Consider the following 13258-nt stretch of genomic DNA (forward strand, 5'->3'; position numbering starts at 1 on the left):
CTGCCGCCGGGACTGCGTGGTCACGCCCTACAGCGACTGGAGCCCCTGCCCGACCACCTGCCAAGCAGGTACCCCCCCCCCCCCCCCAAGCCCCCTCCTCCCCATCACTCCTCCTCCTCCACACCAAACCACGGCGCCGGTCGCTTTCCCCACCCGAGATCTACCACATGCCCCGGGTCGCACTCCTTGCAGACCATCCACCATGTGGATCAGGATCCAATTCAGCTGCCACGCCACGACTGCAGAAGCCACAACACAACTAAACACTTACTGTTTACCTCTACACAGGCTGTATGCTCAGGCTTATGTAGGCCAATGCCACTGTTAAACTGTGCTGTCCACTGGAAGGCATTCTACCAGTAAACATTTCTTTCTTGCTCAGTAAATAAAAGTATCCGGCACAAAAGGATATTCCACCCGTGGGGATAAAGAGCACTGACTCACGACTCGCCGTCGTAAGCACAAGAACAAGGTCATCCCTTGCGGTTTTTGTACACGACAATAAATTATAACTAATCATTGAGTTTAATGGGATGACACACAAACTACGGGATTTCCCTTTTGGGAAAAGGCGACATGCATTTTATTCGCACCAAGGTTGATATTTTATGGCCCTAGCCAGCGGATATATCGTTTTACCAGTCAAACTCAGGTATGTTTGTCATAGTCACCATGGAGACTGTACGTTGTAGGTCAAGGCAGAGCTAACAGCCTATTTACGTTCCTCAACCTCAGTGTGCTCTCTGCATCCATAGTGGTAAACCACCATCATAGACCTTTAACTATCGCTATTTGTTACATGTTTGTCGGCGCTACAAGTTAATTGCACCTCGATACGTGAGCATAGGTTGCGTTTGATAAACATGAAAGAATTTTGTTTTGGAGGCCAACTTTCCACGAGAGCGAGCGCCTACGGAAAGCAACCTGAATAACAAACGTCTCTAAAACGTGCATGCATTAAAGACTGCGCAACCCACTTATCGTAATCCCCTAAATAGTGTGGCCGTTCACAGTCACTATTTAACACTTGGATTAAAAAGTGAAACTCCAGTAGAGTTGAATCCGGTCCTAAATAAATAGGCCATGTTGGTGAAAGGACGGAGCATAAGCTGTTCTCCACTAGGCGGTATAGGTTGAGTATTCCATCTTTCCACCGGTGAGATTATTAAAGGAACATTACGCATATTCACATTGCGGCTGAAACAGTTTTTAACGTGCGTGTCGACTGCACTGTTCATCAGGCGTGACGTGAGCAAAGCATTCCGTTTTCACTTTCGCTGGTCGACCCAGAAGGCGAGAAGAGTGAGAATCGCTTACGCTAGACGACACATCTAGACTAATAAATAAAATACAGATTTGAATAGTGATTTCATCATCCCATTAGTATTATTTGTATTACCCTTTGATTAATATTCGACCCCTGGAGTCCGTTCCAGCGGGCCTCATGGACAGTGTTGCCTGACTCTCAGTATAGGTGCTCTGTGTGTTCTCTGTGTGATGGGATCGTTATCTAGGCCTCATCATGTGGGAGCAGAGGCGTCTAGGTACGTGGGTCATGCATGCTGTGTTCATGCAGTCCCATTTAACTAAGGGCTACTGAATATGCAGAGGGAGGCAATGCAGAGAGAGAAAGAGAGAGACAGAGAGAGAGAGAGAGAGAGAGAGAGAGAGAGAGAGAGAGAGAGAGAGAGAGAGAGAGAGAGAGAGAGAGGAATTGTTGCAGCACAAATAGTGTGTGCGTGTGTGTTGAATGATCTAACGCACGGTGAACCTTCATATATTTCACTGCCATTCCTCTGAGAGATATGACATTCTTGCATAGTTAGGTGGTGGGTTTTCTCTTTCATTTATTTTGCCCACAAACTGTATCTGCATCTACTGTTTGCTTGTGCTGATTTGTTTTGGGGCCCCAAGGGAGTGAGAAACTGTGTGGAATGAATCCAGGACGACGAGCCACCACAGGCAGCAGAATGTGGATGTTGCTGCATGCGGGGTACTTCTATCCAGGAGAACGTACGCCGGCGCCACATTTCCACTTCAAACACGCAAATGGCGCCGGATGTTCCAACATACATGCCGGAGCTTCACATGTCTTCAAATGACTATTTATTTTTAGAAGAACTCCAACACGGTCCTATGCAGTGAACGTCATTCTCATCCGGGTTTCAGTGTCGGCGTGATTCCTGCTTAAAGAGCGCAGCACGTGGACCCCAGCTCTGTCTCTCTCTGAGCCCCCAGGTGTTTTCCACGGCGCTGCGTGTGTTAAGACACGCTATCGACGTTGACGCACGCACACACCCCCCCTGGTGCGGCACTAAGCCGCACCAGTCACTCACCAAGCAGCGTGGGCAGTGCTGCAGCGCAGATCGTGTGGGAAGTAATCAATAACTCCTCTTGATGTTCACCGAGTTGTGTTCACGCTGTAACCGCGTCCTCCGCTGCAGATGCTGAGATAGACGGAAGGCCGACCCCCGCCTGTGTGCTTCCACCTGGGTTCTCCTGTAACCACTTGCTCAAAGGGGTCCTCGCCCAGCTTGTGGGCGGCGGCGGCAGTAGATCAGGAGGTAGAGCGGGGTTGGCTGGTAACCGGAAGGTCGCTGGTTCGATCCCCGTCTCCTCCTGGCCTCACCCTGACTGCTCTGGGCAGAGAGGAGTGACGGCCCCTGTCTGTATGAGCTACAGAATGGAACCGTGATGGTAACTAGTCATAAATCATGCCGGGAAAAAATATTTAAAAAATAATAAAAAAATATCGGTCGATCATGATACACGTTTTTTTTACATGTATCGGCATCGGACAATTTTATTTTTTTTTTAGTATTTTTTAGTATTTTTTCCCGGCATGATTTACAGACAGTTCAATAAATGTTCCTTTTTTAAATTGAGACATTTGTTATCGTCGTTGGCCCTAAAAAAATCCATATCGGTCGATCCCTAAATAACCCTCCATGACTCCCGAGGAGACTCGACTTCCTTTCCTTCCTTCCTTCCTTCCCCTCCTTTCCTTTCTTTCCATGCGCAGCTTACTGGCGTGGTAGGGTGTCAATATCATCGATGCAATCACACAATATTGCACACGATGCTAAACAATTGTGTTATTTAGTTAACCCGGGGGTTCGCAATCACTGTGTTTCGATTCCAAATGCTGCACTGAAAGAACCACGGCGACAAATCCCGCCCTCGAGCGGCAGGATGTAAGCATGCGTACTGCATAATGAGGACCACTTTACGTCCCCCCCCACCATGTTTACTGAGATTCAAACCAACTCTTTGCGAACATGAAGATGAGACAACGTAGCTCATATGACATGCTATCTCTGTTCTGGATACAAGTGACGATGCAATAGGGGATCAATGGCGACGACCAACTATTCCACAAAATGTATTGAAAACAAGTGAGTCCCCTTGTTTCCAAAACGCTGCTTCTGTGACAGGTTCAGCAGCATAACACTGACGCGGCCATCACGGGCCCGGTGGGTAAGACCCCGGGCTTGAAGCGTCGCCCCTCCAAGAGATTCTCTCAACAACTCATCGGAGCATTTTTATTATTATGTTGTACTTCTTTTGTCCCCCCTGTGTGTCCCCTTCTCTTCTCAAATGGAGACTTAGTGCCTGTCCCAATTCTCCCCCTTCCCCTAGATTTGAGCCCTAACGCTAGATTTGAGCCCTAACCCTCGATTTTGCGCGTTCCCACAAAGGGGTAATACTTAAGGGAGCAAGGGGTGGAGTGCTGTTTTTCCCCTTAAAATCACCCCTTGAACGCTAGCCAGCTCGGTAGCTGACATGCAGCTGAGGTGCACTCAAAGCAGGTGTTGTTGTTAAGGGGGAGAGAAACGGGACTTGGCCTTACCGTTTACTGAGTGACCTTGTGCGTTTGTCCTCCACCAGGAGGGAAGACCAAGAAGAAGCAGAGCAGGAGACGGCTGGTCGTCCAGCTCCCGGCCAACGGCGGGCAGGACTGCCCCGAGCTGCTCAGCCAGGAGAGGGACTGCGAGGGCCCGTCCGTCTGCCAGGGCTATCGGTAAAAACACCACCAACCACACGCGCCGCCGCGTCGCGCTCACACCTCGACACTCAGCTTAGGAGGAGCCGGGGATCGATACTAGATACCCGCTCTACCTCCTGAGCTACTGGGTTACGTTCATGTATCATGGGCATGGCCCTGTTTACGTAAGATAAATATCTAGATTCCATAACCCTCTTTAAACCTGACGTTTTTGAATCTTAATCTAGTTTCGATCTAGATCGAGTGGCCTCCTGCACTCCGTCTCACACCGCTCCTGCCCGTAGAGACGGAGGAATAATCATCTCTCTTTTCCCCACTCAAACTCATCAATTTTCATTTTCTTTTCATTTAATCAATCATGCATATATTTCTGCATGGAATAGGTGGCCCTTGATACGCTGGCATCAACAACAACAATTAACAATTTGAAGTCCCAACGGACCTATCCAAGGTGTATTTGGATCAATGTATCCAGGATAAGCAGATCGAATACAGATCAACAGATCCCAGGCCAGACGTGTTGAACGATCACAGATCAACAGATCCCAGACCAGACGTTGTCGCGTCTCTTGCAGGTGGAAGACTCACAAGTGGCGGCGGTGCCAGCTGGTTCCCTGGTCGGTGCGTCAGGACAGTCCCGGGGTGCAGGAGGCCTGCGGGCCGGGCCTGCAGGCTAGAGGTAGGGGACACACACACACACACCGACACACCGACACACACCGACACATACACACTAAACACACCTGTGCGCACGCACACACGCACACACAGACCATGCACACACTATGTAGTGCAAGCTAGTATGCAGTAAAGATAGCTATGACTTGCTACATGTATGACATGATACATGTTGGTATATACATGTTGCATACCATCATCAAACAAAGCGACAGCATCACGGCACCCAGCCCCGGCCCCCCCCTTTTCGTCCCGGGCTGGGCTTTGTTCTCTGAACAGAGCTCTCCCTGACTCACGGCCTGCAGGTGGATGATTCATTTACGGCCTCTCTAATCACTTGATTTGTTGGAGAGGCGTTGGCAAGCGTGAACATCTGGTGGCGAAGTAGCTCCGAGAAGACAGAGTCTTCAGAACAACGTCTCCTCCAGAGCCGTCTCTCTCTCTCTCTCTCTCTGTCAGACGCTCTCCACCTCCTTGTTGTGCGCTGCTGGAGGCTCAATTCTGAGTGGCGGGGATTCTTTTTTCGGCGTATTCCTTCTCGCAAAATGGGCTTTTATGCAGCATGAACCGACTCCCACTGACACATCATCAACAAGATCCCCCACCATCCCCCCCATCCCCCCCTCCGTCTTCTTCGCCCGTAATGGAGACAGACGGCTCATGTCTTTTGAGTGTTTTCCTTTCACACACACACGCACGCACGCACGCGCACTCACACACACACACACACACTCACACACCTATTAGGCGCCCATTATCTGACTGGATGATGAGGGTGGTGGTGGTGGTGGTGGTGGTCTCGTCATTAGGCCCCATTACCTGTAACAGAACCCTCAGCCGGGGCCGTACAGGAGTGTGAGCAAAGCGGCGCCAATCCGATAGCCAGCAGTTGGGTTTCAGAGGCTAACTCGATAGAGCGGGGACGCGCGGAGACACGGACTCTGCACCCTGTAATCACTTTTATCGCTCTTTGGGGTTCAGCTTGAGCTCAAGAGTGAGTGGTTTCCTCTCTGTGTTTGTGTGTGTATGTGTGCATGTGTGTGTGTGTGTTTCTGAAGATGTGTGCGTGTATGTGTGTGTGTGTGTGTAGCTATGTGCGTGTGTGAGTGTGTGTGCTTTTTTGAGTGACTGTGGGTGTGTCTGCAGTAAGCATTGACGGGATAGGGTTAGGATGAATCCGATTTTTTACGAGAATATAACTATCCATTTTCATCCATGTACAAAAAGATGCTGGAAAACGTATATGCAAAGAGTAACATATATTTTACATTAAATACACACAAACTGTGTAGTACAAGAGGGAGAGAGATGGACCTTGCCTTGACCCCAGTATAAGGTCTCTCTGTCAGCCATGTTTGGGCTGCTGGTCTGAGGTCTGTTGGAGCGATAGTATCACCAGAGTGTCCTCAGGTCTGTCTCAGCCATGTTTGGGCTGCTGGTCTGAGGTCTGTTGTTGGAGCGATAGTATCACCAGAGTGTGTGTTCAGCTCTGTCTCAGCCATGTTTGGGCTGCTGGTCTGAGGTCTGTTGTTGGAGCGATAGTATCACCAGAGTGTGTTCAGGTCTGTCTCAGCCATGTTTGAGCTGCTGGTCTGAGGTCTGTTGTTGGAGCGATAGTATCACCAGAGGATTGTGTTTAGGTCTGTGCCCATTCCGCACGCTGAGCACATTAGAGTAATGAGATTGTGACTCATGAGGGAGTCTGGGAGACGTGACTTGCTGTCCTCGGGGCCTTTGCATGTCTTTGGATGTAGAAGCGTAAATTAAATGAACTGTATTTACTGAACTGTATAAAGTGAGGGGGAACAGTGTATATCTTTAATGAATGAACCGTATTTTTAAGGAGTGAACCACTTTCTCTGCTGATTCCTTCATTTGCGGCCTCACAAGATTTCCATTTTAAAATACACTTCTTTATCATTCGTTTGTGCGACGAACGTCAGAGAGACAATACATTTGACCAGCGAGAATTAATAAATCAGAGGGACGATAAAAACATGCTTTTCCTCTCCCCGCTCCCCCTTAGCCGTGTCCTGTCGCAAACAAGACGGCGGCCAGGCGGACCTCGAGGAGTGTCTGAAGCTGCCCAGCCCCATGCCGGAACTCACCCAGCCCTGTCAGAACCCCTGCGTGGAGGACTGCCAGCTCACCGCCTGGTCCAAGTTCTCCTCCTGCACCGCCGACTGCGTGGGGGTCCGCACGCGCAAGAGGCTACTCGTAGGTGAGTGAGCCGTTCCTCTCTCGGCCCCCCCCCGGGAGAAGTGGGGAGGGGGGGGCGGAGGGTGGGTGTTGGAGTGGCTGCACAAGTGTGGAGGACACATCGATCCATCTGGGGCTGCAGGAGCAGCTGCTAATCTTGTTGCAGGGAAGGCCGTTCCTCCTCCGGGGGGAGTGAAGGGGGGGCGAGATGGATGGTGTCTTGAGGAGCTTACGTCATGGTCTGCACGCCAACGAGGAGGAGGAGCTGCTAATGCTGCTAAACGCGCTTTAGCCTCGCTCAAAGCACCTCACGGAGAACCTCTTGTTATTCTCTTAGCTCTTATTATATCCTCTCGTTATTCTCTGGGTACTTTGCCGTTCGAACACGAGATGGTTTTGCTGTGTGTAATCACGTTGTGTGTGCGTTGTTCGCTTCATGTTATTACTACACAATCCACATGGTCCCGTTGAGCAGAGCGTTGATGTTGCTTTAGAATGGACTCTTTCGCAGAGGTCGTAGGACGAACAAAGGAAACAAATGATGCACCAGCGCCCGGGTACCAGACTGAGCTGGTCTACTGCCAGGGCCCGGGTACCAGACTGAGCTGGTCTACTGCCAGGGCCCGGGTACCAGACTGAACTGGTCTACTGCCAGGGCCCGGGTACCAGACTGAACTGGTCTACTGCCAGGGCCCGGGTACCAGACTGAGCTGGTCTACTGCCAGGGCCCGGGTACCAGACTGAACTGGTCTACTGCCAGGGCCCGGGTACCAGACTGAACTGGTGAAGATAAGGCACCTGGTCCTGGCTACTAGCCAGGCCCGGTACAAAGAGCAGACCCGTCATTTGTTCTCAGACTGCCTCCTTAGTTTCCCCTGCGATGACCGGGACTGACTCTGTCAGAAGCGTCATCGGTGTATGTTATAATATATATCATGTAATGTAAAATATATATAATGTAATGTCGCTCACGGTAACACATGCCGGTGATTCCTCCGTGTTTAACGTGCGGAGCGGTGCCGACTCCCGTCTGTTCACACAGGGAAGAGCAAGAAGCGGGACCAGTGCAAGATCAGCCAGCTGTACCCGCTGACGGAGACCCAGTACTGCCCCTGCAACAAGTACAACGCCCAGCCCGTGGGCAACTGGTCCGACTGCATCCTGCCGGAGGGGGGCCGCGCCGAGGGGGGCCCGCTGGGCCTGAAGGTCCAGGGGGACGTCAAGGAGTGCGGCCAGGGCTACCGCTACCAGGCCATGGTGTGCTACGACCAGGACAACCGGCTGGTGGAGACCACGCGCTGCAACAGCCACGGTGAGCCCCCCCCCCCCCCCACCCCCCCACCCCGCCCCCCCCAGAACCACACAGGAAGTCCACGCCCCAAGAGGAGGAGGAGGAGGAGGAGGAAGCCATTGTGTCCTTCCTAATTGTTTTCGTCACAAAAGGGAAATAAGCTTTAAATAACAAGTAAATAACAATGCCCAATAACATAAAATTATCGTACGGGGAAAAAGGGCACATTGCTAGGATTTGTTTTTTTTTGGTTCACAAAAAGAAAATACAAAGGAACCATCCGTTTAAATATAATAAAACCATTTTATTTGTTTCAGCGGAAAATACTTTTTTTTATATCTTGCTTTAAAGATAAATCCCTGTGGCGGGCATTCGGCTGATCTGACGAGAGGAAAGGGAACGCAAACACACCAAGAGAGTCGTTCTCAAATCCCATTTGACATTACTTTTACTACACTGCTGTTCCTTGTGGTGTCAAACCGGTCCCAGACCAATGGCTAACACCATCCGAGTCTGGTTTTTCTGCGAGGCTGTCATTTGTTGTCATTGTTGTGGGACGTGCGTTGCGTTCCGTTTGCAGGCTACATCGAGGAGGCCTGCATCATCGCCTGCCCCTCCGACTGTAAGCTGAGCGAGTGGTCCAACTGGTCGCGCTGCAGCAAGTCCTGCGGCAGCGGGGTCAAAGTCCGCTCCAAGTGGCTGAGGGAGAAGCCCTACAACGGGGGGCGGCCGTGCCCCAAGCTGGACCACGTGAACCAGGTCAGTGGAGGTGGACCCCCCCCCCTGCGGACACTCACACACACACACACACACACAAAATATGGAATCCATGGAACAGAATCAAGACTTACTGCTGTGCGTTAGTGACTGTGTGTTTTGTGTACATTTTTGCCAGCTAAGTTCATTTTCCTGTAGTGCGCGTTTCATGTGGAGATTAAAGAATTCGGGGGCAGGGGTGACCTTGTGCAGACAAATCCCATCTCTCTCTCCCTCTCGTGTGTTTCCATTTCCATCAGCTCGCTCTTGTCGTTTTGTTTCTGATTAACTGTGGAGCCCAACAATAAGATAATAATTGTGTTTTTCTCTGTGATTCCTTTTATCCTTTGATTGGCTCCAATCTACAGGCTCAGGTGAGTGCTTTGTTCACTCAATTGATGGAAAAATAAAACCTCAAAATCCCATTACAATACAAAAAGCCTCCGTTGCTGTGTGTGGGACGGTGCGGTCACCCAGAGCGTGTGTGTGTGTGTGTGTGTGTGTGTGTGTGTGTGTGTGTGTGTGCGCGCTCCGTGGCCAGGTCTACGAGGTGGTGCCCTGTCTGAGCGACTGTGGACAGTACGTGTGGCTGGCCGAGCCCTGGAGCGTCTGGAAGGTCAGCAACGTGGACCTGAAGGAGAACTGCGGCGAGGGCGTGCAGACCAGAAAAGTCAGGTAGGTCTAAAGAAGACTTGATGGATTGATGGCGACAGCTTGAGTCGCACGCCACCTGATGCTACGGATGACGTTTTGAACAACACAAAGAAGCGACAGTGAGCGGTCAGCGTGTGAGATGTTCCTGGAAGAGGGGGTCTGAGATGTCTCCTGTTAACACTAGACATTGACGCAGGGTGGTTCTATGTGTTCACACTAGGGCTGCTCGATTATGGAAAAAATCATAATCACGATTATTTTGGTCAATATTGAAATCTCGATTATTCAAACGATTATTTTTGAGTTTGAAAACATGACGCATTTATTCATAATTTCTCTCCAAAAAAAAACACTTTGTAAATGAGAACTTTGAAATTTCCCCTTAAAAAAATACACAAAATGGTCAAATAGAAAATAAAGTCCAGATATGAATCCAGCTGTTCTGCAATTTCTATAAAAAATAAATAAATAAAAACAAAATAAAAACAAAATAAAAAAAATTGTTTCAACTCGATTATATTAGTTTGGTGATCGTTTCACTCTGAAATCGAAATCACGATCAAAATTTGATTAATCGCCCAGCCCTAGTTCACACTAGACATTGACACAGGGTGGTTCTATGTTCACACTAGACATTGACACAGCGGTGGTGGTTCTTCTTCGTGTCTCCGACAGGTGTATGCTGAACACCATCGACGGGCCGTCGGACCAGGTGGAGGACTACCTGTGCGACCCGGAGGAGATGTCCCTGGGGGCCCGGGACAGCCGCCTGCCCTGCCCCGAGGAATGTGTCCTCTCCGACTGGGGCCGCTGGAGCGCCTGCCCACTGGTACGTCCCCTGGCTTCTTGATGTCCCAGTAGAGCCCACTGGTACGTCCCCTGGCCCCGTGATGTCCCACTGCCCACTGGTACGTCCCCTGGCCCCTTCATGTCCCAGTAGAGCCCACTGGTACGTCCCCTGGCCCCTTGATGTCCCAGTAGAGCTCACTGGTACGTGCCCTGGCCCCTTGATGTCCCAGTATAGCCCACTGGTACGTGCCCTGGCTCATTGATGCCCCAGTAGAGTCTCACAGTAGAGCCGTCCTCCTAGGACAAGTGCTGCTCAGAGCCATGCTCCACTAGGGTCCAGGGCCCGGGGCAGGAGGCTAGGGAGGAGAAGGACTTCTCCCGGTCCTGGTGGTTGAAGGATCAGCCTGTCCTCCAGAGGAAGGGCCCGTAGCCGAGGCAGTGATCTGTGTACGGCCCTCTGGATCAGCGCTGTCTTGTCCCCGGCACTGGGAGCTGTCCGGGACTGTGTTTGTGTGCATCGAATCATTCAAAAATAATTGCATGGAAACAGACAAAGCTCCCACCAATGTGGGATTATTATTATTGTGTTCCCCCTAGTGTTTTAATGAGGCCTTCCCGACACGGCTGTGTTTGTTAAACCGCAAACCCTCAGGGGTGAACTTCTGCCCTGAAATGACACAAAGGAAGTAGACTGATTGAGGAGTCCAAACGGAGCCCATCTCTGGAGCCCTGTGGTTGAAGCAGCCCACCCGAAATGCAAACATAACAGAGGACGTGTTAAAATGAAAGCCTCAAGGCTAATTAAGAAAGGCTGCTATTTCTCTAAAGGCAAAGTAGCAGGGACAGGCTGTAACGAGTAGCGATGGATCAGAGGCTAGCCTACGTCTCGAATCAGCAGAGGGCACTCAGTAGAGAATACTACTACTAATACTGATGACAGCGTGGAGCAATGGTGGAAATATGAATCGACTTTTGAACTGTACAACAGCGGATATTGTCCTAATGTTGTGACTGAGGCTTCGAGGTGAGAGTCACGGTGGGAGAACGTGGAGCTGGTGAACGCACTTCCTCCCGCGGCTCCGGAGGATCGGCCAACCTCTCTACAGGGAGCAGCAATTAACCACGGATATGGAAGAGGTCCCTCATGACCGGCAAATGACTTGATGCTGAATATATTAGGCGGGTTGAGCTCTTCTCCTGGGAAAACGAGGCGAGGAAGTGACTAAATAAGGGAGCGGGATTAATTCAGCGGCGCTCGCCGTGAGGGCTGAGGCAGAAGGGGTAGCGATAGAGATCTGCTTCTGTGTGTGTTGTTGTGTCGTTCCTTATGCGATGCGAGGTTTGTGCGTTTTAGAGAGTCTCTCTGGCGATGGAAAACCAGAGAGTGAACCATAACCCTCAACACTTCCACCCAACCAGAGTTAATCATGTGAAACAAAACCCTCAAACGTTTCTTCTTCTGTTCTTCTGTGTGCTCAGCCTTGCAGCGGGAATCGAACCCGCGAGCGGAGCGCCTACCCTCTCCGCCAGCCCGGCCAGGACAAGGTGTGTCCGGAGACGACGGAGACGGAGCCCTGCAGATACAACTCCAACTGCTTCCACTACTCCTACAACATCACCGGTGGGCGTTGGAACCACGGAGCTGAAAACTGCGCAAATTTTTTTTTTTTTAAAGCGCACGCACGCCATGTTTACCACCACCACATTCAGCCCCTTTTTTCTTAACAGACAGCAACAAGTTCAAAAGGACAAACAAATCCAAGATACAGAATAATGATTTAGAAGTGTGCTGTTGATTAGCAGTTGCCCAGGCTGGTGAGGGCCAACATTTGGGTGGTTTTTTTGGAGATCAAAAAGATGTGGGAAGCTGCAAGCACCGGCTCTTCAAAGCATCAACTGTTTTCTTATCAGCGCTTTAATGGCCTCGACGTGTGGTTTGAGTTGTTGGTAGAGGCTTGACCCGTGTGGGTCCTCTGGTGGTTTCAGTCTGCTGGTTTGTGTTATTGCTGGATGAAAGGTTGGACGCACTACACTGTGTTTTTGGTCCTACTTGATTTCCAATAACAAATATACAAATCCATTTCCATAAAGCGAGCATATTTTGTCCACTCCCATGTTGAGTATTAAAAACTTGAAAAATACAGATACAAAGATACAAATATGTGCGGTTAATTTGCGATTAACAGATACAAATATAATACAAATACAATATAATTAATTTGAGCAATATTTCACTTTTTATCACTTTTTCAGCCCTAGTCAAAAGACAAGTCCAACACGATGACTTTATCCTGTTTTAGGGTTCTTTCATATCTTATCAAACGGTGCTTAAGTAATTAATATAGGCCAGGCATTTCTCAGGTCGTTCTGTGGACGAAGTGCAACAAATTCCCAAAGTCAACAACCGCTGAGTGAATCAAAAAGCCTTACTCCTCAATGCGTCCATCTTTAAGGAAAGCCTCCTCCGCTGACTCTCCGACACGGGGAACACTCTGGGCTGTCCTGGGACCGCCGAGACGCTAATTGACAGGTCCGACCACAGGCCGGCACTCGTTAGTCATGGTAGTAGCTGTCGCTCCAGATCAAGGGCTGGGCGTCTGATCTGAGCATCAGAGGAGCCCGTTTAAAGGGCCAGTAACGCCGGTTCAGGCAGAGGGCAGGTGGTTTAGCTTGCCGTTGTCGGTCCCTGTGAGGTTGAGGTTTCGTGCGTTTGATCCCCTGCAGACTGGAGCACCTGCCAGCTGAGCGAGCGCGCCGTGTGCGGCGTGGGCCCTCAAGACGCGCATGCTGGACTGCGTCCGGAGTGACGGGAAGTCAGTGGACCTCAAGCTGTGTAAAGAGGTGGGTGGAGGCGGTGGGGTGAAATCAGTGGTCCTCAAGCTGTG

General features: G+C 50.4%; 1 protein-coding gene across 1 annotated transcript in view; it reads left to right on the forward strand.

The window, feature by feature from the left end:
* LOC311373191 (thrombospondin type-1 domain-containing protein 7A-like) overlaps positions 1 to 13214 on the forward strand; it is a gene marked incomplete at both ends in the record, with an annotated part of 41522 nt that extends 28308 nt beyond the window's left edge. The window contains 11 exon segments of the mRNA XM_084490022.1: positions 1 to 68; positions 3889 to 4021; positions 4582 to 4685; positions 6711 to 6905; positions 7926 to 8195; positions 8755 to 8933; positions 9472 to 9605; positions 10260 to 10413; positions 11853 to 11994; positions 13098 to 13144; positions 13146 to 13214. The exon segment at positions 1 to 68 is cut by the window's left edge and continues 48 nt beyond it. Coding sequence (XP_084346148.1) covers positions 1 to 68; positions 3889 to 4021; positions 4582 to 4685; positions 6711 to 6905; positions 7926 to 8195; positions 8755 to 8933; positions 9472 to 9605; positions 10260 to 10413; positions 11853 to 11994; positions 13098 to 13144; positions 13146 to 13214 — 1495 coding nt within the window.
* Positions 13215 to 13258: the final 44 nt, after the last annotated feature.

Source organism: Micromesistius poutassou (genome assembly GCF_964030765.1).
Source record: "Micromesistius poutassou genome assembly, contig: SCAFFOLD_3082, whole genome shotgun sequence".
In the NCBI taxonomy this organism is placed as follows: domain Eukaryota; kingdom Metazoa; phylum Chordata; class Actinopteri; order Gadiformes; family Gadidae; genus Micromesistius; species Micromesistius poutassou.